The 23,506-nt window shown below is 44.5% G+C and overlaps 1 protein-coding gene across 1 annotated transcript in view; it reads right to left on the bottom strand.

Moving 5' to 3' along the window:
* The window catches only part of LOC140480825 (disintegrin and metalloproteinase domain-containing protein 12-like), a 241,911-nt gene extending 218,683 nt beyond the window's left edge, over nucleotides 1-23,228 (bottom strand). The window contains exon 1 of the mRNA XM_072576274.1: nucleotides 23,012-23,228. Coding sequence (XP_072432375.1) covers nucleotides 23,012-23,228 — 217 coding nt within the window. The remainder of the gene's footprint in view (nucleotides 1-23,011) is intronic.
* Nucleotides 23,229-23,506: the final 278 nt, after the last annotated feature.

Below are 23,506 nucleotides of genomic sequence, written 5' to 3'. Positions count from 1 at the left end.
TGTAAGGCCTTACGTATCTGGCAGTACTTTCCAGATACCCACCACACTTAGGTTAAAAACGTGTTTTGTTAAATTGCCTCTAAACCTCCTGCTATTCACCTGAAAATGATGCCTCCTCATTATTGACCCACAACTAAGGGAAACAGCTGCTTCCTATCCACGCTGTCCATGCCCCTCATAATCTTATAGACCTCTATCAGATCCCCCTCAACCTTCTCTGCTCAAAAGAAAACACCCTGAGCTTATCCAGCCTCCCTTTATTGCTGAAATGCTCCATCCCAGGGAACATCCTGGTGAATCTCCTCTGTACCCCCTCCAGTGCAATCACATCCTCTCTCCAGCTGGGGCCGAACCAGAATCCTGTACAGCTCTAACATCACCTCCCTGCATTTATAATCTATGCCTCATCTGATAAAGATGTGTCCCATCTGCCTTCTTAACCACCCAATCCTGACACCTTCAGGGATCTGTAGACAAATAAGCCCACATCCCTCTGTTCCTCTGAGTTTCCTAGTGTCTCGCTGTTCATTGAATGTTCCCTTACCTTGTTACGCCTTCCAAAGTGCATCATCTCACATTTATTAGGGTTAAGTTCCATTTGTGACTGATCTGACCACAATACTCCCTTATCCTGGTTCTACTGGCCTGCAGTAACACAAACAGACCTTCTCCCACTACCAAATGAAAAACTAAAAGAACTGCAGATATTATAAATCAGAGACATAAATAGAAATTACTGGAAAAGCTCAGCAGGTCCAGCAGCATCTGTGGAGAGAAAGTAGAGTTAACGTTTCAGATAGAGTGACCCTTCTGAGAACTGAAGGTTTCCTTATATGACTCCCCACCACTCCCCCTCCTCTCTTACCTCTCCTTTCTACGGCTTCTATACCCTGGAACATTGAGCTGCCAGTCCTGTCCCTCCCTCAGCCATGTTTCTGTAACAGCCATGATATTCCAGTCCCATGTTCCCATTTATGCCCTGTGTTCCTGTCTGGCCTCTTGCATTGAAATAGCTACAAATTAATTAATCAGACTTCCCTCACTCCCTGACATGTTCTTGCCTTTCTTGCGTATTTAACTTGTTCTCTTTAACTTCTGCACCAACCTCAACCTTTTCTTTTGTCTCACTACTGCGGAGGGTCTCTGCTACTAGCCAGACGACTTTAAACCCTCCCAAGTGGCTTCAGCAAATGTCCCCACCAGGATATTGGTCCCCCTTCAGCTCGGGTGCAACCTGTCCCTCTTGTTCAGGTCACCTCTGCCCAAGAAGCGATCTCAATCATCCAAAAAATCTGATTGCCTGCCCCCTTACACCAACTCCTCAACCACACATTCATCTGCCTTATCCTCCTATTCCTATTCTCACTCACATTTGACACTGCCACTCATCCAGAAATTACTATCCTCAGGATCCTACTTTTTAACCTCCTGCGTAACTCCCTGCATTTATTCTGCAGGACCTTAGCCCTTTTTCTTACTATGTTGTTGGTACCAATGTGCACAATGACCTCTGGCTGCAACTTTTCTGAGAATTTGTTTCAAATGCTCTGGGATGTTGTTGACCCAGGGATGTATCGCACCATCCTGGAGTCTGAAATGGTACCCTTTATTTAATGCAGTCTCTTCAGAGAATAGCTAAACAGACAATAGGGCCCCTCAAGGACTAAAATGGACATGTATGTATAGAACCACAGGAGATGGGCAAGATCCTCAATGAATATTCATTCCCTGTGTTTTCCGTGGAGAAAGATATGTAGACTTGGGAACTTGGGAAAGTTAGGAGTAATGTCTTGCAGACAGTCCATATCACAGTAAAGGAGGTGTTGGACATATTAGAATGTATAAAGGTGGATAAATCTCCTGGTCTTGACCATATATATCCAAGGACACTGCAAGACTCTAGAGAAGAAATTGTGGGGACCCTGGCATTTTGCATCATTGTTAGCCACAGCTGAGGTCCCAGAAGACTGGAGGGTAGGGAATGTTGTGCTGTTATTCAAGAAGGCTGCAAAGAAAAGCCTGAGAACTATCAAACAGCGAGCTTAAAATCTGTAGTAGGTAAGTTACTTGAGAAGATTCTGAGCAATAAGATATAGATGTACTTGGAAAGTCAGGATTTGATTAGCATGGCTGTGTGTGTGGGAGATCATGTTTGATAGAGTGCTTTGATGAAGTGCCCAGGAAGATTGACAAGGGTAGGGCGGTAGATGTAGTCTATATGGATTTAGTAAGGCCTTTGATAAGGTTCCCCTTAGTAGGCTGAGCTGAAAGGTTTGATCGCATGGAATCCAGGAGCATCTGGCAATTGGATTGATGGTAGGAAGCAGAGGATGATAGTGGAAGGGTGCTTATCAGACTGAAGGCCTATGACTAGTGGGATGCATCAGGGATCAGTGGTGGACCCCTGGTGTACATGGCAGGTACTCATGCAACTTACACAACTTTGTCTATCTCATACGCTGCAGGAAAGGATTCCCTGAGACATGGTACATTGGCAAGACCAAGCAGCGGCTGTGGCAACGGATGAATAGACACCGCACAACAATCAATAGACAGGAGTGTACCCTCCAAGTCGGAGAACATGTCAGCGGTATTCAATCTTGGACCTGCAGGTAACCATCCTCCGAGGCAGACTTTGGGACGGGCAGCAGTGAAAAGTGGCCGATCAGAGGCTGATCGCCAAGTTTGGTACCCATGGGGATGGCCTCAACCGGGACCTTGGGTTCATGTCACACTACAGGTGGCCCCATTGCACTCTATACATGCGCACACACACACACATGCACACGCGCGCACACACACATGCGCGCGCACACTCACACTCTCCTACACATGCCTACAGACATACACAGTCACGCAGAGCCTCTCTCATACACTCACACATACACTTCCACACTCACACACATACCCTCTCACAGACACCCACAACTCTCCCCCGCCACCCCCTAACACACACAACCCAAACGCACACATACACATATAAGTTTGTGGGATGAATTTGTACTTGCAGAATTACATTTTGCTTTGCTCAAAAACTCCATGAATCCATGTAAGATTCTGTAAATCTGTTTTTTAGAGTAGACTCAGTCTGACCATTGTGGCACAGATAGTCTCACACAGGGAAGCTCACACCTTCAATACATTATCTGGGCCAACATGATACCAATTGTAAAAGTCACTTAATGTAACTTTTAAAAACAATTTGCGATTTACATATAAAAGAACTGAAACCAACATGGTCATTCTAACAGATGAGAAACTTAACAAACAATCCAGGTCTTTTTCAATATATAATTTCAGTTACATCACATTGAAAACTTTTGCTGTAAATTCTGTGTCTTACAATCTTATTCTCTACAACCACCTGATGAAGGAGCAGCACTATGAAAGCTAGTGCTTCCAGTTAAATCTGTTGGACTATAACCTGGCGTTGTGTCATTTTTAACTTTGCACAGATGAGAAAGTTGACGTGGAATGAGCAGAGATCCTGTTTGATCAGATGGTTGACATAGAATAGGAGCAGATAGATGGCAAAGCAGACATTTTTTAACTCAGATAAATGAACTGAGTTACAGCAGAAAGATAAAAATTTAAAGCATTTTATCAAAAGGTACACACAGAAAAATGAATTCAATGTATTCCCTGAATGTTACTATCTTAAACAAAATGTCTGAATGAGGAAATGGAGACCATCACATATTCAGGCAGATGAAAAATGGACAGATGTTCATCAAGGCATATTGCCAGTGGGTTATAATAAGGAGGTGTTATGGGTAGTGCATGAGCTACCACTAGTGGAACATTTAGGAGTGAGAAAAACTTAATCTGAAATACAAAAACATTTCCACTGGTCTGAACTGCACAAAGATGTAGTTGAATCCATGTAAGATTCTGTAAGTCTGTTTTTTAGATTAGAATCAGTCTGACCATTGTGGCACAGACAGTCTCACACAGGGAAGCTCACACCTTCAATACAGTGTCTGGGTCAACATGACACCAATTGTTTAGGTTCACTTGAGAATGTAACTTTTAAGAAAGCTTTGCGTTTTACATGTGAAAGAACTAAAACCAACATGGTCATTCTATCAGTTGAGAACTTGACAAACAATCCAGGTCTTTTTCAATATATGATTTCAGTTACATCACACTGTTACATCACTCCACAACCACCTGATGGAGGAGCGTCACTCCGAATGCTAGTGCTTCCAGTTAAACCTGTTGGACTGTAACCTGTTGTGTGATTTTTAACTTTGTGGGCCCATTGCTGTTTGTTATCTATATCAATGATTTGGATGAGAATGTATAAGGCATGATTAGTAAGTTTGTGATTGACACTAAAATGGGAGGTATCGTGGACAGTGAGGAAGGTTATCAGAAATTGCAGCAGGACCTTGATCGGCTGGGGAAGTGGGCGAAGAAATAACAATTGGATTTTAATACAGATAAGTGTGAGATCTTGCATTTTGGAAAGTCAAGTCAAAGTAGGAGTTTTATGGTGAATGGTAGGGCCTTAAGGAGTGTAGTGGAACAGAGGGACCTTGGAGTTCAGTTGCACAGTTCTCTGAAAGTGGAGTCCCAGGTACACAAGACAGTGAAGAAGGCTTTTGGCACATCCGTCAGGGCACTGAGTAGAGGAGTTGGGAAGTTATATTACAGTTGTACAGGACATTGTTGAGGCTGCACTTCGTGGATCTATTCAGTTTTGGTCATCTTGCTATAGGAAGGATGTTATTAAACTGGAAAGAGAACAGAAGAAATTTGCAAGGATGTTGCCAGACTTAATGGCCTGAGTTATAGAGAGAGGTTGGAACAAGCTAGGACTTCTTCTTTAGGGCATAGGAGAAAGGGTGGGAGTAGGGGGGTTTCTCATAGAAGTGTATAAGATAGTGAGAGGCATGGATAGGGTAAATGGGTTGGAGAATTAAGGACTAGAGGACATCAGACGGAAAAGAATAAAAGGGAATCCGAGGGGCACTGTTTTAGACCGAGGGTAGTACACATGTAGAATGAGTTGCCAGTGCAAGTGGTTGAGGCAGGTACATTAACAACATTTAAAAGGCATTTGGACGAATTCATGGATAGGAAAGGTTTAGAAGGATATGGGCCAAGTGCTGGGAAATGGGGTTAGCGTGGATGGATATTTTGGTCAGTATGGACCCATTTGGGCCAAAGGGCCCATCTCTGTGCTATAGGATTCTCTGACTGTATGACCCTAAATACATTGCACCAATGATTTTCAGGGAATTAATTCATGACTCTCAGTATAGGTTTATCCCAAGCAAGAACAAGCAAAAACATAACATCTTATGAACAGGAGGAAGCCATTCAGCCTCTCGATCCTGTTCCACCAGACCAATGGATTCTGGATCAGTTCATTTTAAATAAGGTTCCTAAATTTTTATTAAGCAAAGGTAATAAACAAATATAGGCCAAAGGCAGGTATATGGATTTTGACCACAAATTAGCTGTGATCTCATTGCATGGCAGAAAGGGTTCAAGGATCTGAATGGCCTGCTGCAGTCCCAAAGTTTCTATTTAACTGCTTCCATGACCTTATCCACTGTCTCCAGCAATGTGGGGCGCTATTTAACCAAATACGGAACCCTCCTCCTTTTTTCTCCCTCTGTCTTTCTGAACATTTAGAATCAAGAATCCTTAATAGCCAATCCTGTCATTCCTTGATCCAAGACTCTGTTATCTGCACAAAATAAGAATTCCATGTTGTAATCTGCACTGTAACTGCTCAAGTATATTTACTGTATTTTGCGTATTGCTAGACTACAGATCACCATTTAGACTTCATCTTTTTCACTGATTCCATTCATTAGCTTACTGGTCCCTATTTCTGTTCTATCTGCCTTTCCCAGGAAGTAGTGTCACCTGTATTCTTAAGAATAAGTGGGATGTTTGATTCTGGCACAAAATATCTGTTCAACTCCTCTGCCATTACCTTGTTCCCTGTAGGCCAGTTAACTTAACTTCTGTTGTGGGATAAAATGCTTGAATCTATCATCAAGGAAGAAATAGGAAAACATCTCGCCAGACACAGCAGGGATTCATGAAAGGCAGATCATGCTGAACTAATTTACTGCAATTCTATTACGAACATTACGAACATGATGGACAAGGGAGACCTAGTGGATGTGCTGTGTCTGGATTTCCAAAAGACATTCAACAGGTGCCCCACCAAGGGCTCCTGCATAAGATTAGGGTTATAGTCGGGGGAGGAAAGGGAACCAACAGAAAGGGCAGGGATCCCATGTGGCCATTCCCCTGAGCAATAAGTATACCGTTTTGGATACTGCTAGTGGAGACGGCCTACCGGGGGAAGCCATTGTTGTCAGGTCTCTGGCACTGAGCCTGGCACTGTGGCTCTGAAGGGAAGGGGAGAGATTAGAAAAGCGCTAGTGTAGCGGAGTCAGTAGTGAGACGGATTGACAGGAGAATATGTGATCAGGAACGGGACTCCCGGAAGGTATGTTGCCTCCCCGATGCCAGGGTCCAGGATGTCGCCAATTGGGTTTACAAGACTCTGAAGGGGGAGAGTGAGCAGCCAGAAATTGTGGTACATATTGGCACCAATGATACAGCCAGGAAAGGGATTGAGGATCTGAAAAGTGACTACAGAGAGTTAGTTTGGAAGCTGAAGAGCAGGACAAGTGGAGTAGTGACCTCGGGTTTGCTACCGGTGTCATGAGATAGTGAGGTGAGGAACAGTCAGCGAATGCAGCTTAACATGTGGCTGTGAGGCTGGTGTAGGAGGAAGGGCTTCAGATACCTAGACCATTGGGATGTCTTCTGGGGAAGGTGGGACCTGTACATGAAGGACGGGTTGCACCTGAACTGGAGGGGTGCAAATGTCCTGGGTGGGGGTTTGGTCATGTGGTTCGGGAGAGTTTAAACTCACTTGGCAGGGGTATGGGAATCAGAGCCACATATCTGAGAGGGGGTCAGTTGCAGATGGGGCAGTGACAGGATATACTGAATCCATCAGGAAGGTTTCTCATGTGATGAAACAAAGGGATCGGGTTAAAGTGTGTCTGCTTTAACTCAAGGAGTGTCAGAAATAAGAGTGATGAACTGAGAGCATGGATCAGTACTTGGGACATGATGATGTGGCCATAATGGAGATGTGGGTTTCACTGGGGCAGCAATGGTTGCCAGATGATCCAGGGTTTAGAACGTTTTAAAACAGGGAGGGTGGAGAAAGAGGAGGGGGTGTAGCATTGCTAATCAGAGAGTGCATCACAGCTACAGAAACAAAGGTTGTTGAGGAAGTTTTGTCTACTGAGTCAGTATGGGTGGATGTTAGGAACAGCAAGGGAGCAGCCACCTCATTGGGGGCTTTCTACAGACCACCGAAAAGCAGTAGGGAGATTGAAGAACTGATAGGCTGGCAGGTTTTGGAAAAATGCAGAAGTAGCAGGGTTGTTGTTATGGGTGTCTTCAACTTTCTCAATATCGACTGGAACCTCCTCAGTGCAGATGGTTTGGATGGAGCTGTTTTTGTCAGGTGCGTTCAGGAGGGTTTCCTTACTCAGTATGTAGACAGACTGACAAAGGGAGAGGCCATTTTGGATTTGGTGTTCAGCAATGAGCCAGGACAGGTATCAGATCTCGCGGAGGGAGAACACTTTGGTGACAGCGACCTCAACTGCCTCACATTTACCATAGCTATGGAGAGGGAAAGGAGCAGTTGCCAAGAGAAGATACTGAATTGGGGAAAAGGAAACTATAATGCTATCAGACAGCAGTTGGGAAGTACAGACTGGGAGCAATTCTTCCATAGAAAGGGCAAAGCAGACATGTGGAGACCGTTTAAGGAGCAGTTGTTGCGAGTGATGCACAAATTTGTTCCTCTGAGACAAGAAAGAAGAGGTAGGATTAAAGAACCTTGGATGACGAGAACAGAGGAGCTTCTCGTCAAAAGGAAGAAGGCAGCTTACGTAAAATGGAGGAAGCAAGGATCTAGAACAGCGTTAGAGAATTACAGGCTAACTAGAAAGGAGCTCAGATATCAGCAAGGTGGCCTTTGTGCGGAGCCACAGAAACTGGGGGAGATACTAAATGAATATTTTGCATCAGTGTTTACTGTGGAAAAGGATATGGGAGATATAGACCGTAAGACCATAAGACATAGGAGTGGAAGTAAGGCCATTCGGCCCATCGAGTCCACTCCGCCATTCAATCATGGCTGATGGGTATTTCAACTCCACTTACCCGTATTCTCCCCGTAGCCCTTAATTCCTCGAGACAACAAGAATCTATCAATCTCTGCCTTGAAGAGATTTAGCGTCCCGGCCTCCACTGCACTCTGCGGCAATCAATTCCACAGGCCCACCACTCTCTGGCTGAAGAAATGTCTCCGCATTTCTGTACTGAATTGACCCCCTCTAATTCTAAGGCTGTGTGCACGGGTCCTAGTCTCCTCACCTAACGGAAACAATTTCCTAGCGTCCACCCTTTCCAAGCCATGTATTATCTTGTACGTCTCTATTAAGTCTCCCCTTAATCTTCTAAACTCCAATGAATACAATCCCAGGATCCTCAGCCGTTCCTCATATGTTAGACCAACCATTCCAGGGATCATCCGTGTGAATCTCCGCTGGACACGTTCCAGTGCCAGTATGTCCTTCCTGAGGTGTGGGGACCAAAACTGGACACTCCAAATGGGGCCTAACCAGAGCTTTATAAAGTCTCAGTAGCACAATGGTGTTTTTATATTCCAACCCTCTTGAGATAAGTGACAACATTGCATTCGCTTTCTTAATCACGGACTCAACCTGCATGTTGACCTTTTGAGAATCCTCGACTAACACTCACAGATCCCTTTGTACTTTGGCTTTACGAATTTTCTCACCGTTTAGAAAGTAATCTGTGCTTTTATTCTTTTTGCCAAAGTGCAAGATCTCACGTATGTTCACGTTAAATTCCATCAGCCATTTCCTGGACCACTCTCCCAAACTGTCTAGATCCTTCTGCAGCCTCCCCACTTCCTCAGTACTACCTGCCTGTCCACCTAACTTCGTATCATCTGCAAACTTTGCTAGAATGCCCCCAGTCCCTTCATCCCGATCATTAATATATAATGCGAACAGCTGTGGCCCCAACACTGAACCCTGCGGGACACCGCTCGTCACCAGCTGCCATTCTGAAAAAGAACCTTTTATCCCAACTCTCTGCCTTCTGTCAGACAGCCAATCCTCAATCCATCCCAGTAGTTCACCTCGAACACCGTGGGCCCTCACCTTGCTCAACAGCCTCCCGTGTGGCACCTTATCAAAGGCCTTTTGGAAGTCTCGATAGACCACATCCACTGGATTTCCCTGGTCTAACCTACTTGTCACCTCTTCAAAGAATACCAACAGGTTTGTCAGGCATGACCTCCCCTTACTAACTCAATGTTGACTTGTTCTAATCAGACTCTGTTCTTCTAAGAATTTAGAAACCTCATCCTTAATGATGGATTCTAGAATTTTACCAACAACCGAGGTTAGGCTAATTGGCCTATAATTTTCCATCTTTTGTCTTGATCCTTTCTTGAACAAGGGGGTTACAACAGCGATCTTCCAATCATCCGGGACTTTCCATGACTCCGGTGACTCTTGAAAGATCTCAACCAATGCCTCCGCTATTTCCTCAGCCACCTCTCTCAGAACTCTAGGATGTATCCCATCGGGGCCAGGAGATTTATCAATTTTAAGACTTTTTAGCTTTTCTAGCACTATCTCTTTTGTAATGGCAACCATACTCAACTCAGCCCCGTGACACCCTTTAATTTTTGGGATATTACTCATGTCTTCCACTGTGAAAACTGATGCAAAGTACTTGTTAAGTTCTCCTGCTATTTCCTTATCTCCCATCACTAGGCTTCCAGCATCAGTTTGAAGTGGCCCAATGTCTACTTTTGCATGTCGTTTGTTTCTTATGTATTGAAAGAAACTTTTACTATCATTTCTAATATTACTGGGTAGCCTACCTTCATATTTGATCCTCTCCTTTCTTATTACTCTCTTTGTTATCCTCTGTTTGTTTTTGTAGCCTTCCCAATCTTCTGATTTCCCACTGCTCTTGGCCACTTTATAGGATCTCTCTTTTTCTTTAATACATTTCCTGACTTCCTTTGTCAGCCATGGCTGTCTAATCCCTCCCTGGATAATCTTTCTTTTCTTGGGGATGAACCTCTGTACAGTGTCCTCAATTATACCCACAAACTCCTGCCATTTTTGCTCTACTGTCTTCCCCGCGAGCCTCTGCTTCCAGTCTATTTTTGTCAGTTCCTTTCTCATGCCCTCGTAATTACCTTTATTTAACTGTAACACCATTACATCCGATTTTGCCTTCTCTCTTTCAAACTCCAGACTGAACTCTACCATATTATGATCGCTGCTTCCTAAGGGCTCCCTTAGTTTAAGATCTTTTTTAAAGTCTGGTTCATTGCAAAGCACTAAGTCCAGAATAGCCTGCTCCCTTGTGGGCTCCATGACAAGCTGTTCCAAAAAGCCATCCTGTAAGCATTCCATGAATCCCCTTTCTTTGGATCCACTGGCAACATTATTTACCCAGTCCACCTGCATATTGAAGTCTCCCATGATCACTGTGACCTTGCCTTTCTGACATGCCTTCTCTATTTCCCGGACATGTTGCGTCCCTGGTCCTGACCACTGTTCGGAGGTCTGTACACAACTCCAATTATGGTTTTTTTGCCTTTGTGTTCCTCAATTCCACCCACACAGATTCCACATCATCTGACGCTATGTCATTCAGTGCCATAGATTTAATATTGTTCTTAACTAACAAAGCAACCCCAACCCCTCTGCCGACCTCCCTGTCTTTTCGATAAGTTGAAAATCCTTGGAGGTTTAACTGCCAGTCCTGACCCCCCTGTAACCAAGTCTCTGTGATGCCTACCACATCATAATCATTCACTATGATCTGTGCCATTAGTCCATATGCTTTGTTATGAATGCTACGAGCATTCAGGTAAAGTGCCTTAATGCTAACTTTCTTATCATAAGAGATATTGGAAGTTATCCTTGCTTTTTTCTGCATTCCCAGTCTTCCTCAATTTTAAATCCGCCTGGACACATGCTATGCTGCTGCTTATCTTTCCATTTAACGCCATACTCCCTGTCGCTTTCACTTTCCCTTCCCCCCAACTCAGAAGTTTAAAGTCCTACTGACCATCCTATTTATCCTCTTTGTTAGAACATTGGTACCTGATCGGTTCAGGTGGAGACCGTCCCAACGGTACAGATCCCCCCTGTTCCAAAACTGAATCCCCACACCAATCCCTCAGCCACGTGTTTACTTGCCTAATTTTCTTGTCCCTGTGCCAATTGGCATGTGGCTCGGGCAGTCATCCAGAGATTAAGACCCTTGAGGACCTGTGCTTCAATTTCCTGCTTAGTGCTTTGTAATCCCCAAACAGGTCCTCCACCCTAGTCTTGCCTATGTTGTTAGTACCAACGTGGACCACAACAACTGGATCCTCCCCCTCCCGCTCCAATATCCTTTCAAGCCGGTCGGAGATGTCCCGCACCCTGGCACCGGGCAGGCAACACACCATGCGAGACTCCCGATCCGACTTGCAATGGATACTATCTGTCCCCCTAATTATAGAATCCCCTATAACCACTACTTGTCTATTAACTCCCCCCTCTTGAATGGCCTTCTGCACCATGGTGCCTTGGTCAGTTGGCTCATCCTGTCCAGAGCCCTTTTCCTCATCCGAACAGGGAGCAAGAATCTCGTACCTGTTGGACAAGGTTAAGGGCTGAGGCTCCTGCACTCCTGAACTCAGGTTCCCCCTACCTGCCTCACTTACAGTCACACTCTGATGAGCCTGATCACTAGCTGAATGTGAATTACTTAATCTCCCAGGTGTGACTGCCTCCTGAAACAAAGCGTCCAGGTAACTCTCCCCCATCCCGGATGCGCTGCACTGTTTGAAGCTCAGCTTCCAGATCATCAATTCTGATCCGGAGTTCTTCCAGCAACTGATACTTGCTGCAGATGTTGTCACTGCCGTTCACAATGGGATCAGCCAGCTCCCACATCATACAGCGACAGCACATCACCTGCCCAGCCAACTCTGCTTAGTTAATTAATTACTTAGTTACTTTGTACAAGTTTGAGTTAGAATACTTTCTGACACCTCTCTGCTATAGTCTTTTCCTAAAAAAGAATTTATATATATATATTATATACACACACAAAAACAAAGTAAATTTTTAACCAGTCACTGGTAAAGAAATAGAAAATCCTTACCTTAAAAAAACCCAGTGTAGTTAAGGAAGTTAGAGGAGGAGGGTGGGTGGGAGATACTACAGGTGTAGAATCTCGGGTTTAGCCGCCTTCCTGATTTATATACTCACTGCTTTCCTTCCCGGCTGCCCGGGACTGTAGGGAAATAGATGGTGACATCTAGCAAAATTTCCAGGTTACAGAGGAGGAAGTGCTGGATGTCTTGAAACGGTTAAAGGTGGATAAATCCCCAGGACCTGATCAGGTGTACCCGAGAACTCTGTGGGAAGCTAGAGAAGTGATTGCCGGGCTTCTTGCTGAGATTTTTGTATCATCGATAGTTACAGGTGAGGTGCCGGAAGATTGGACGTTGGCAAACGTGGTGCCACTGTTTAAGAAGGGCAGTAAAGACGAGCCAGGGAACTATAGACCGGTGAGCCTGACCTCGGTGGTGGGCAAGTTGTTGGAGGGAATCCTGAGGGACAGGATGTACCTGTATTTGGAAAGGCAAGGACTGACTAGGGATTGTCACCATGGCTTTGTGCATGGGAAATCATGTCTCACAAACTTGATTGAGTTTTTTTGAAGGGGTAACAAAGAAGATTGATGAGAGCAGAGCAGTAGATGTGACCTATATGGACTTCAGTAAGGCGTTCGACAAGGTTCTCCATGGGAGACTGATTAGCAAGGTTAGATCTCACGGAATACAGGGAGAACTAGCCATTTGGATACAGAATGGCGGCACGGTGGCACAGTGGTTAGCACTGCTGCCTCACAGCGCCTGAGACCCAGGTTCAATTCCTGCCTCAGGCGACTGACTGTGTGGAGTTTGCACGTTCTCCCCGTGTCTGCGTGGGTTTCCTCCGGGTGCTCCGGTTTCCTCCCACAGTCCAAAGATGTGCAGGTCAGGTGAATTGGCCATGCTAAATTGCCCGTAGTGTTAGGTAAGGGGTAGATGTAGATGTAGATGTAGGGGTATGGGTGGGTTACGCTTCGGCGGGGCGGTGTGGACTTGTTGGGCCGAAGGGCCTGTTTCCACACTGTAAGTAATCTAATCTAATCAGAACAGGCTCAAAGGTAGAAGACGGAGGGTGGTGGTTGAGGGTTGTTTTTCAGACTGGAGGCCTGTGACCAGTGGAGTGACACAAGGATCGGCGCTGGGTCCTCTACTTTTTGTCATTTACATAAATGATTTGGATGCGACATTAGAGGTACAGTTAGTAAGTTTGCAGATGCCACCAAACTTGGAGGTTTAGTGGACAGCGAAGAGGGTTACCTCAGATTACAACAGGATCCTGACCAGTTGGGCCAATGGGCTGAGATGTGGCAGATGGAGTTTAATTCAGATTAATGTGAAGTGCTGCATTTTGGGAAAGCAAATCTTAGCAGGATTTATACACTTAATGGTAAGGTCCTAGGGAGTGTTGCTGAACAAAGAGTCCTTGGAGTGCAGGTTCATAGCTCCTTGAAAGTGGAGTCACAGGTAGATAGAATAGTGAAGAAGGCGTTTGGTATGCTTTCCTTTATTGATCAGAATATTGAGTACAGGGGTTGGGAGGTCATGTTGCAGCTGTACAGGACATTGGTTCGGCCACTGTTGGAATATTGCATGCAATTCTGGTCTCCTTCCTATTGGAAAGATGTCTAGACTCTTTCCTCATTCCTGAAGAAGGGCTTATGCCCGAAACGTCGATTCTCCTGTTCCTTGGATGCTGCCTGACCTGCTGCGCTTTTCCAGCAACACATTTTCAGCTCTGAAACATGATGTTGCCAGAGTTGGAGGATTTGAGCTATAGGGGGAGGCTGAATAGGCTGGGGCTGTTTTTCCTGGAGCGACGGAGGCTGAGGGGTGACCTTATAGAGTTTTGCAAAATTATGAGGGGCATGGATAGGGTAAATAGACTAAGTCTTTTCCCTGGGGTCAGGGAGTCCAGAACTAGAGGTCATAGGTTTAGGGTGAGAGGGGAAAGATATAAAAGCAACCTAACAGGCAACCTTTTTACTGAGAGGGTGGTACTACTATGGAATGAGCTGCCAGAGGAAGTGGTGGAGGCTGGTACAATTGCAACATTTAAGAGGCATTTGGATGGGTATATGAATAGGAAGGGTTTGGAGGGATGTGGGCCAGGTGCTGGTAGGTGGGACTAGATTGAGTTGGGATATCTGGTTGGCATGGACAGGTTGGACCAAAGGGTCTGTTTCCATGCTGTACATCTTCTGACTCTATCTCTGCCACTCATGATCTCAGACACATAAGAACCCCTCAGTCTCCTACGCTTGAAAGAAAAGCTCCGAATGTCCAACCTCTTCCTATAATGCAGACTCTTGAGTCCTGCCAACATCCTTGTAAATTTCTTTTGCACTCTTCCAGTTTAATAACATATTTCCAATAGAAAGGAGACCAAAACTGAACTCAATACTCTATATGTGGCCTCACCAACATTCTGTACTGCTGCAACATAACTTCCCAACTTCTCTACTCAGTGCCCTGACTGATGAAGGCCAGTGTGCCACAAGCCTTCTTCACTGTCTTGTGTACCTGGGACTCCACTTTCAGAGAACTGTGCTCCTGAACTCCAAGGTCCCTCTGTTCCACTATACTCCTTAAGGCCCCACCATTTGCCATGAATCACCTACCTTGATATGACTGTCCAAAATGCAAGATCTTAGACTTATCTATATTAAACTCCATTTGCCATTTCTCAGCCCATTTCCCCAGCTGATCAAGGTCCTGCTGAAATTTCTGAGAACCTTCATCACTGTTTATGTTAATATGTTAGTATCATCAGCAAACTTATTAATCTTGTCTTGTACATTCTCATCCAAATCATTAATATCGACAACAAACCGCAGTGGGCCCAGCATCAATCCCTGAGGCACTCCACTAGTCACAGGCCTCCAGTCCGACAAGCACCTTCCACTATTACCATCTGCTTCCTCCCATCAAGGTAACTGAGTATCCAAATTGCCAGCTCCTCCTGAATTCTATGCGACCTAACTTCTTCCAGTTTAAAAATCACACAACACCAGGTTATAGTTTCAACCTTTTCACTACAACCTGGTGTTGTGTGATTTTTAACTTTAGCCACCCCAGTCCTACACCGGCACCTCCACATCGTGGTAACCTTTCAGAGCAGCCTACCATGTGGAACCTTACCAAAGGCCTTACTGAAATCCATATCAACTCTGTCTACTCATCAACCCTGCTGGTCACTTCATTAAAGAACTCTAACAAATTTTTGAGGCATGATTTCCCATGCACCAAGCTGACTACTCCTAATCAAACCCTGTCTTTCAAAATGCATGTTTATCCTATTTCTCAGAATCTTCACAAGTAATTTACCTAATATAGACGTTAGGCAAAAGTGTGGACTGCAGATGCTGGAAATCAGAGTCTAGAATACAGTGGTGTTGGAAAAGCACAGCAGGTCAGGCAGCATCCGAAGAGCAGGAAAATCGACATTTCGGGCAAAAGCCCTTCATCAGGAATAGGGCTAATGACAGAAATATTGATTTTCCTGCTCCTTGGATGCTGCCTGACCTGCTGTGCTTTTCCAGCACCACTCTAATCTTGACTGTTGAGGGATAGTGTGTGTGGGAAATCATGTCTGACAAGTGTAAGTGTTTGAAAGAAGTGACAAAGATGACTGATGAAGGCAGATCAGTAGAAGTTGCACATATGGACTTCAGCAAATTGTTCGATGAGATCCACATGGTAGAATGGTTAGTAAGGGTCAATCACATGGGACCCAGGCAGAGCTAGCCAATTGGATACAAAATTCACTTGAAAGTAGGAAACAGAGGATGGTGACAGAGGATTGCTTTTTTTGGGCGAGAGGCTTGTGATTAGTGGTGTGACACAAGGATCCGTACTGTGTCCACTGCTTTTTGTGGATGCGAATATAAGAGGTACAATTAATGAGTTTACACATGAGACCAAATGAGGTGATTTAGTGGACAGTGAAGAAGGTTATCTCAGACAACAGGAGCTTAATCAGATGGGCTGATGGTCCAAGGAATGGCAGATGGAGTTTAATTTAAACAAATGCGGTATTTTGGTGTGGCAAATCAGAGCAGGACTAACATACTTTATGATAGGGCCCTGGGGTGTGTTCCCGAAGAAAGAGACCTAGAGGTGCAGGTGTCAGGTTCCTTGAAAGTGGTGACACAAGGTGGTGCAGAAGACAATTGGTATGCTTGCCTTTGCTTCGTGCATTGATTGGAGTCGGGATATCATGCCATCGCAGCACAAGACATTAGCGAGGCCACTTTTGGAGTACTGGGTACAAATCTAGTTGTCCTTTTACGGAAGGATGTTGTTAAATCTGAGAGATTATAGAAAAGATTTATAAGAATGCTGTTGGCATTCAAGGGTTTGAATGATAGGGAGAGGCTGAATAAGCTGGGGCTTTTTTCTGTGCAGTGTCAGAGGCTGAGAGGTGACTATATAGAAGTTCATAAACTCACGAGGAGCATGGATAGGGTGAAAAACCAAGGTCTTTTTCATAGGGTCAGGGAGTCCAAAACTGGACAGCACAGGTTTAATGGCAACTGTTCTGCCTAGAAGCATAAGATACTACAGAGCTGTGAATACAACCCAGTCCATCATGCAAGCCAGCCTTCCATCCATTGACTCCATCTACACTTTCTTACTGCACAGGGAAGGCAACCAGCATAATCAAGACCATGCCTATCCTGGTTATAATCTCTTCTAACTACTTCAGTTGGGCAAAAGATACAAAAGCTTAAAAACACATACCAACAGATTCAAGTATGGCTTCTTCCCTCCTGCTACTAGACTTCTGAATGGACCTCACAAATTTAAAATGTAAAGTTGATATCTTTCTTTGTGCATCTTGTCTGCAGCCGTAACATTGCATATTTGGCTCTATTCTATTACCATGATAAATTTTGCGTGGTATGATCTTCCTGTACTGCACGCAAAACAAAGCATTTCATTGTACCTAGGTACATGAGCCTCATTCCTGATGAAGAGTTTATGCGGGAAACGTTGATTTTCCTGCTCCTCAGATACTGCCTGACCAGCTGTGCTTTTCCAGGATCACACTCTTGACTCTGATCTCCAACATCGACAGTGCTCATTTTCTTCCACACGAGACAATAAATCAAGTCAAAATAAGGTGAGAGAGGAAAGATTTAAGAAAGGACCTGAGGGGCAACTTTTTCATGTAGAGGGTGTGCATGCATGGAATGAGCTGCCAGAAGAAGTGGTAGAAGTGGGTACAATTACAATATTTAAAAGGCATCCTGATGGATATCTGAATGCGAGAGATATGAACCAGATGCTAGCAACTGGGATGTCCGGTCAGTGTGGACAAGTTGGACTGAAGGGTCTGTTTTCATGTTGCATAACTCGATAACTGTAACATTAAAAATCCATTTCATCCATGAATAGACTTAATAACACATCCATGACAGCCTTTTATGGTAAAGAATTCCACAGGTTCATTTGCCTCTGAGAGAAGAAATTCCTCTTCGTCTCTGTCTTCAATGTTCAACCCCTTGTTCTGAGGCCCTGAGGAATTTTTATGTTTCAATTAGATCACATCTCATCAATTTCTATTTTAATATGTATAGGCCCAATATAATCAAGCAGAGTCACAGGTAGACAGGATAGAGAAGAAGGCGTTTGGTATGCTTTCCTTTTTGGTCAGAATATTGAGTAAAGGAGTCAAGATTAGAATGTTGCTGGAAAAGCACAGCAGGTCAGGCAGCATCCAAGGAGCAGGTAAATTGACATTTCAGGGAAAAGTCCTTCATCAGGAATGGATATATGAGTTAGGAGGTCATGTTGCGGCTGCACAGGACATTGGTTAGGCCACTTTTGGAATATTGCGTGCAATTCTGGTCTCATTTCTATCAGAAGAATGTTTGAAACTTGAAAAGTGTTCAGAAAAGATTTATAAGGATGTTGCCAGGGTTGGAGGGTTTGAGCTTTCGGGAGAGACCGAATAGACTGGGGCTGTTTTCCCCAGAGCGTGGAGGCTGAGGGATGACCTTATAGAAGTTTATAAAATCATGAGGGGCATGGATAGGATAAATAGTCTAGGTCTTTACTTGGGGCAGGGGAGTCCAGAACTAGAGGGCAGAGAGGTTTACGGTGAGAAGGAAAAGATACTTCAGGGACCTAAGGGGTAACTTTTTCACGCAGAGGGTGATGCCTGTATGAAATGAGCTGCCAGAGGAAGTGGTGGAGGCTGGCACAATTACACCATTTAAAAGGCATCTGGATGGATATATGAATAGGAAGGGTTGGGGGGAATATGGGCCAAGTGCTAGTAAGTGGGGCAAGATCAGGTTAGGATATCTGTTCAACATGGATGAGTAGAACCAGAGGATCTGTGTCCGTGCTGTACATCTCTATAACTCAGAAGACAGCCCTTTTATATCCATGATTTGTAGGAGCTGGTGTTGGTCTTGGATGGACAAAATTAAAAGTCACACAACACCAGGTTATAGTCATATTTTCAAGCACTAGCTTTTGAAGTGCTGCTTCTTCATCAGAGCTTCGAAGGTTAGTACCTTCATACCCAGTGCCCCTTCTCTGCACTGCCTCCAATGCCATTATTTCTTTCCTTTGATAAGGGGCCGAAAATCACTTTATTTATTTCTTCTCACAACATGTGCCAAAGTGGTAATTTCTGTACTGCAAGACATTCAACTCCTAGATTACAGCAAACGCTGTGGTCAAAATTAGCCAAGGTTTTGCACTAAAGGAACTCTCCGATTTAAAGTAATCTCCACATTTTTGAAGGAATCTTGATTGGAATCTGGGAAATATATGAACCTCCATCTTCACCTGTAAGGAAGGAACAGACAATCCTTGCAAAATCTGGCCCAATGTCTTTGAACCTTGGTGATTCATTTATGTTAATCATCACTTTTTGAAGTTCAGGCATTCCCCTCTCATGACAATCTTCATCTCGATTGCTTTGTGCTTGTATGTGAAGTGTCTGAAAGGGTGTAGTAGAGAAGAGGCCTTTCAGCCCATCAAATCTGCATCACTAAAATACACAATATTACCTGCACTACTCCCAATTTCCCGTAGGCTTGAACGTGGTTACAGTTTCAAAAGAAGGGCTGAACAAATATGTGAGGGGGAGGAAACAATGTCAGGCTATGGGGGCAGAGCAGGAACGTGATATTAACAGGAGAGCTCCTCCACAGGTACAGCACTGGCAGGTTAGGTGAATGGCCTCAGCCTGTGCTCTCTAACCCTCCCACTGTAAAGAAGTCAGAAAGGATTATGAGGACTCCACACAACTTTGGGGAGTGTTTGGAGAGCAGTGGAGGGTGTGTGTGATCATGGGGAGTCTGAATTGGTCTGTTTGGTTCACTGAATCAGCACCAACCATTCTGTTTCCTTCCAGTATCAGAATATGGACAGTAACCGAGGAGCTGTAGTGCGAAGAATGATTGACATTGCCAACACAGTCGACCTGGTGAGTATGAAGACTCTGTTCCCTTACAGGTTCACCTTTCTCTGCTAAATCTCTGTTCAGTCTCTCCTTCCTATCAGGCAGGGCAGAATGACAATGCCATTAAATACAGCATTGTGGTAACCCACTGGAGAGAGGCAAATGTTATTCCCTTATTCAAGAAAGGGAATAGGGACAACCCTGGGAATTACAGACCAGTCAGTCTTACATCTGCGTTGGGCAAATTATTGGGGAAAATTCTGAGAGACAGGACTAATGATTATTTAGAAAAGCATAGCTTGATTATAGATAGGTAGCATGGCTTTGGGAGGGGCAGGTTATGCCCCACAAGCCTTATTGAATCCTTTGAGGATGAGACAAACTACTTTGATGAAGATAGAGCAGTGAATGTGATATATATGGACTTTAACAAGGTGTTTGATAAGGTTCCCCATGGTAGGCTCATGCAGAAAGTAAGGAGGCATGGGATACAGGAAAATCTGGTTATCTGGATACAGAACTGGCTGGCCCTAGAAGACAGAGGGTGGTAGTTGGTGGAAAGTATTCAGCTTGGAGCTCAGTGACCAATGGTGTTCACAGGGATCTGTTCTGGGACCTCTGCTCTTTGTGATTTTTATAAATGACTTGGATGAGGAAGTGGAAGGGTGGGTTAGTAAGTTTGCCAAAGACACAAAGGTTGGTGGAGTTGTGGATAGTGTGGAGGGCATTTGTAGGTTGCAGTGGACATTGACAGATGCAGCGCTGGACTGGCAGATGGTGTTCAACCTTGAAAAGTGTGAAGTCATTCACGTTGGAAGGTCGAATTTGAATGTAGATTACAGGTTTAATGTTAAGATTCTTGGCAGTGTGGAGAATAGAATGACCTTGGAGTCCACCTCCATAGATCTCTCAAAGTTGCCATCTAAGATGATAGGGTTGTTAAGAAGGCGTATGGTGTGTTGGCTTTCATTAACAGGGGGATTGATTTTAAGAGCCACAAGGTTATGCTGAAGCTCTATAAAGCCCTGGTTAGACAACACTTAGAATATTGTGTCCAGTTCTTAGATTAGATTAGATTACTTACAGTGTGGAAACAGGCCCTTCGGCCCAACAAGTCCACACTGCCCCGCCGAAGCGCAAACCACCCATACCCCTACATTTACCCCTTACCTAACACTACAGGCAATTTAGTATGGCCAATTCACATCTTTGGACTGTGGGAGGAAACGCACACAGACATGGGGAGAACGTGCAAACTCCACACAGTCAGTCGCCTGAGGCGGGAATTGAACCCGGGTCTCTGGCGCTGTGAGGCAACAGTGCTAACCACTGTGCCACCGTGCCGCCCACAAGTTCTGGTCACCTCATTGTAGGAAGGATGTGGAATGCTAAGAGAAGGTGCAGAGGAGATTTACCAGGATGCTGCCTGGGATGGACGGCGTGTTTTATGAAGAAAGGTTGAGGGAGCTCAGGCTTTTCTCATTGAAGTGAAGAGGGATGAGAGGTGACTTGATAGAGGAGTACAAGATGATGCAAGACATAGATAGAGTAGATAGCTGGAAACCTTTTCCCAGGGTGGAAATTACTATATCCCTGTGTTCCCTTCCTATTCATGTATTGGTCCATTTGCTTTCACTCTCTCCTCTGGCAGCACGTTCCAGGCACTTACCACCCTTTGTGCAAAATATTTGCCTCACACATCTCTTTTAAACTTCCCGCCCCACACCTTAAACCTGTGTCCCCCAGTAATTAGACCCTCCACCCTGTTTACCTGACACTTTCCACTCTATCCATCCATTCACAAACTTAGAACCTTGGTGGGGGAGGGGGGAGGGTAGAAGGAGAGATGAATTTTATCTCTCCACACACCCCCTCCCCCCACCCCGAGGCTCCCCACTTCATTCCTGATGAAGGACTTTGCCCAAAATGTCGATCTTCCTACTCCTGAGATGCTGCCTGACCTGCTGTGCTTTTCCAGCACCACTCTAATCAACCATAGCTGTTAAGTTTACTGATCTATGGTTGCTAGGTTTTTCTTTGTGACACTTCTTGAATAAGGGCACAACATTCGCTCGGACAAAAATAGTACAAATCCAACCCGGCCAATTACCGTCCCATCAGTCTATTCTCAGTCATGATTAAAGTGATGCAGGGTGTCATTGACAGTGCTATCAAACAGCAACTGATCAGCAGCAGAGTGATGGCCTTGTGGTATTATCAGTAGATTATTAATTGAGAGACTCAGGGATTGTTCTGGGGACCTGGGTTCACATCCTGCCATGGCAGATGGTAGAATGTGAATTCACCTTAACAATCTGGAATTAAGTGTCTTGTGTTAGTTGTTGTAGAAGCTCATCTGATTCACTAATGTCCTTTAAGGAATTAAAGTGCTCTCCTTTACCTGGTCTGCCTTCTGACCCACAGCAATATAGTTGGCCCAGCCAGAAATGCCCTCATCCGTGAATGAAGAATATAAAACTTCAGGGTCACTCAGCAACCAACCTCATTACAGCCTTGGTTGAGACATAAATCCCAGAGGTGAGGTGAAATCTATTGAAATTTGCAATCTGTTTGATCAAGTGTGATATCAATGAGCCCAGCAAAACTGGTGTCGTAGAAACAAAGGTAACAGAAGGAGAGACGGTCATTCAGAACTGGAACAGCTCTCCATCACCTTCTCAAGGGCAACCAGGGATAATCAATAAATGTTGGCTCAATCAGCGTCACCCAGATTCTCTGAATGAAGAAGAAGACAGTTGCATGGGTGGGTGAGGGGTTTGTTTTTCTTTCCCTGTGTTAATGCAGCACGTAGTATTTCCCAAAAGATCTGAAGTTGAAACAAAGTCCCCAACAGTATTTGCTGAGCAATGAATCAAGTCATGACTTTCCTGTGATGTCACTGTTTGATATTTTTCTGAATGTAATCTGAATGCACCCTCTCAAAAATACAACCCTTCACCTCCTGGATGGTAGGTTTAAACTAACCTTTATTGCTGCCAAAGAATCATGCTCCCTTGCAGGTCTGACCCCCTTGCCGAGATGATAAGTCAGATCATGTTAAACTTTATTTAATAGCCGAGCAGTATCCTTTTATAACCTGAAAAATAACTATGTTTTATTACTACTGGAATACCCGTGCTGTGCTTTCTGGTCTATGCCTTTGTTGTTTGACTTTAATAGTGCTCATCATGGACCTTTTGAGCAGTGATAAAATACCTCAATTACCCTGAAAAGGTATATCAAGCCCTTCCTTCCTTGCACAGTTTTCTCCAGAATTGTGAAAAGGTGACAACACTGGAAAGATTATCCAGACTGATCTTCCTCACCTGAAGCAGTTCCTTGTCTACGTGAAGTAGCTCCTTTAAGCTTGGTCTCCCAGCCAGCTCCTGGTGAATGACTGGTGGGTCTGTTACGGGGGACAGTGAACACAGTTCCATTTCCACGGTTCCCATTGTCAACGGCAGATTCTTCATTCTCTGCTGCTGAAAGATTTAAAACTTGGCACCAGATCAGAAACACCAAACACACATTGCAGGCGGACATTGTAAATGATGACAACTCTCTGCTCTCCACTTCAAAGTTCTGTCTCTGTGTTAACACAGTTTCCTGCCTGACCTCCTCATCAATCTCTCTTTCCCTTTTGAGTTTCTCTATGCTTGTGCTCTCAATCTCTCTGTGTCTCAGCTTGTTTCTGAATCTGTGTCATTGTGTGATTCATGTCAGAAATAACTTTGTAACAGCTTTAGCCATATTCAGGCTGAAAGAGGAAACCTGAAAAAGAGACAGGAATGAACAAGTTGGGACCTAGTAATCTGACGACA

Source organism: Chiloscyllium punctatum, chromosome 1 (genome assembly GCF_047496795.1).
Source record: "Chiloscyllium punctatum isolate Juve2018m chromosome 1, sChiPun1.3, whole genome shotgun sequence".
NCBI lineage: Eukaryota > Metazoa > Chordata > Chondrichthyes > Orectolobiformes > Hemiscylliidae > Chiloscyllium > Chiloscyllium punctatum.
The sequence above is the reverse complement of the archived record's forward strand: the minus strand, read 5'-3'. Positions and strand labels throughout refer to the sequence as shown.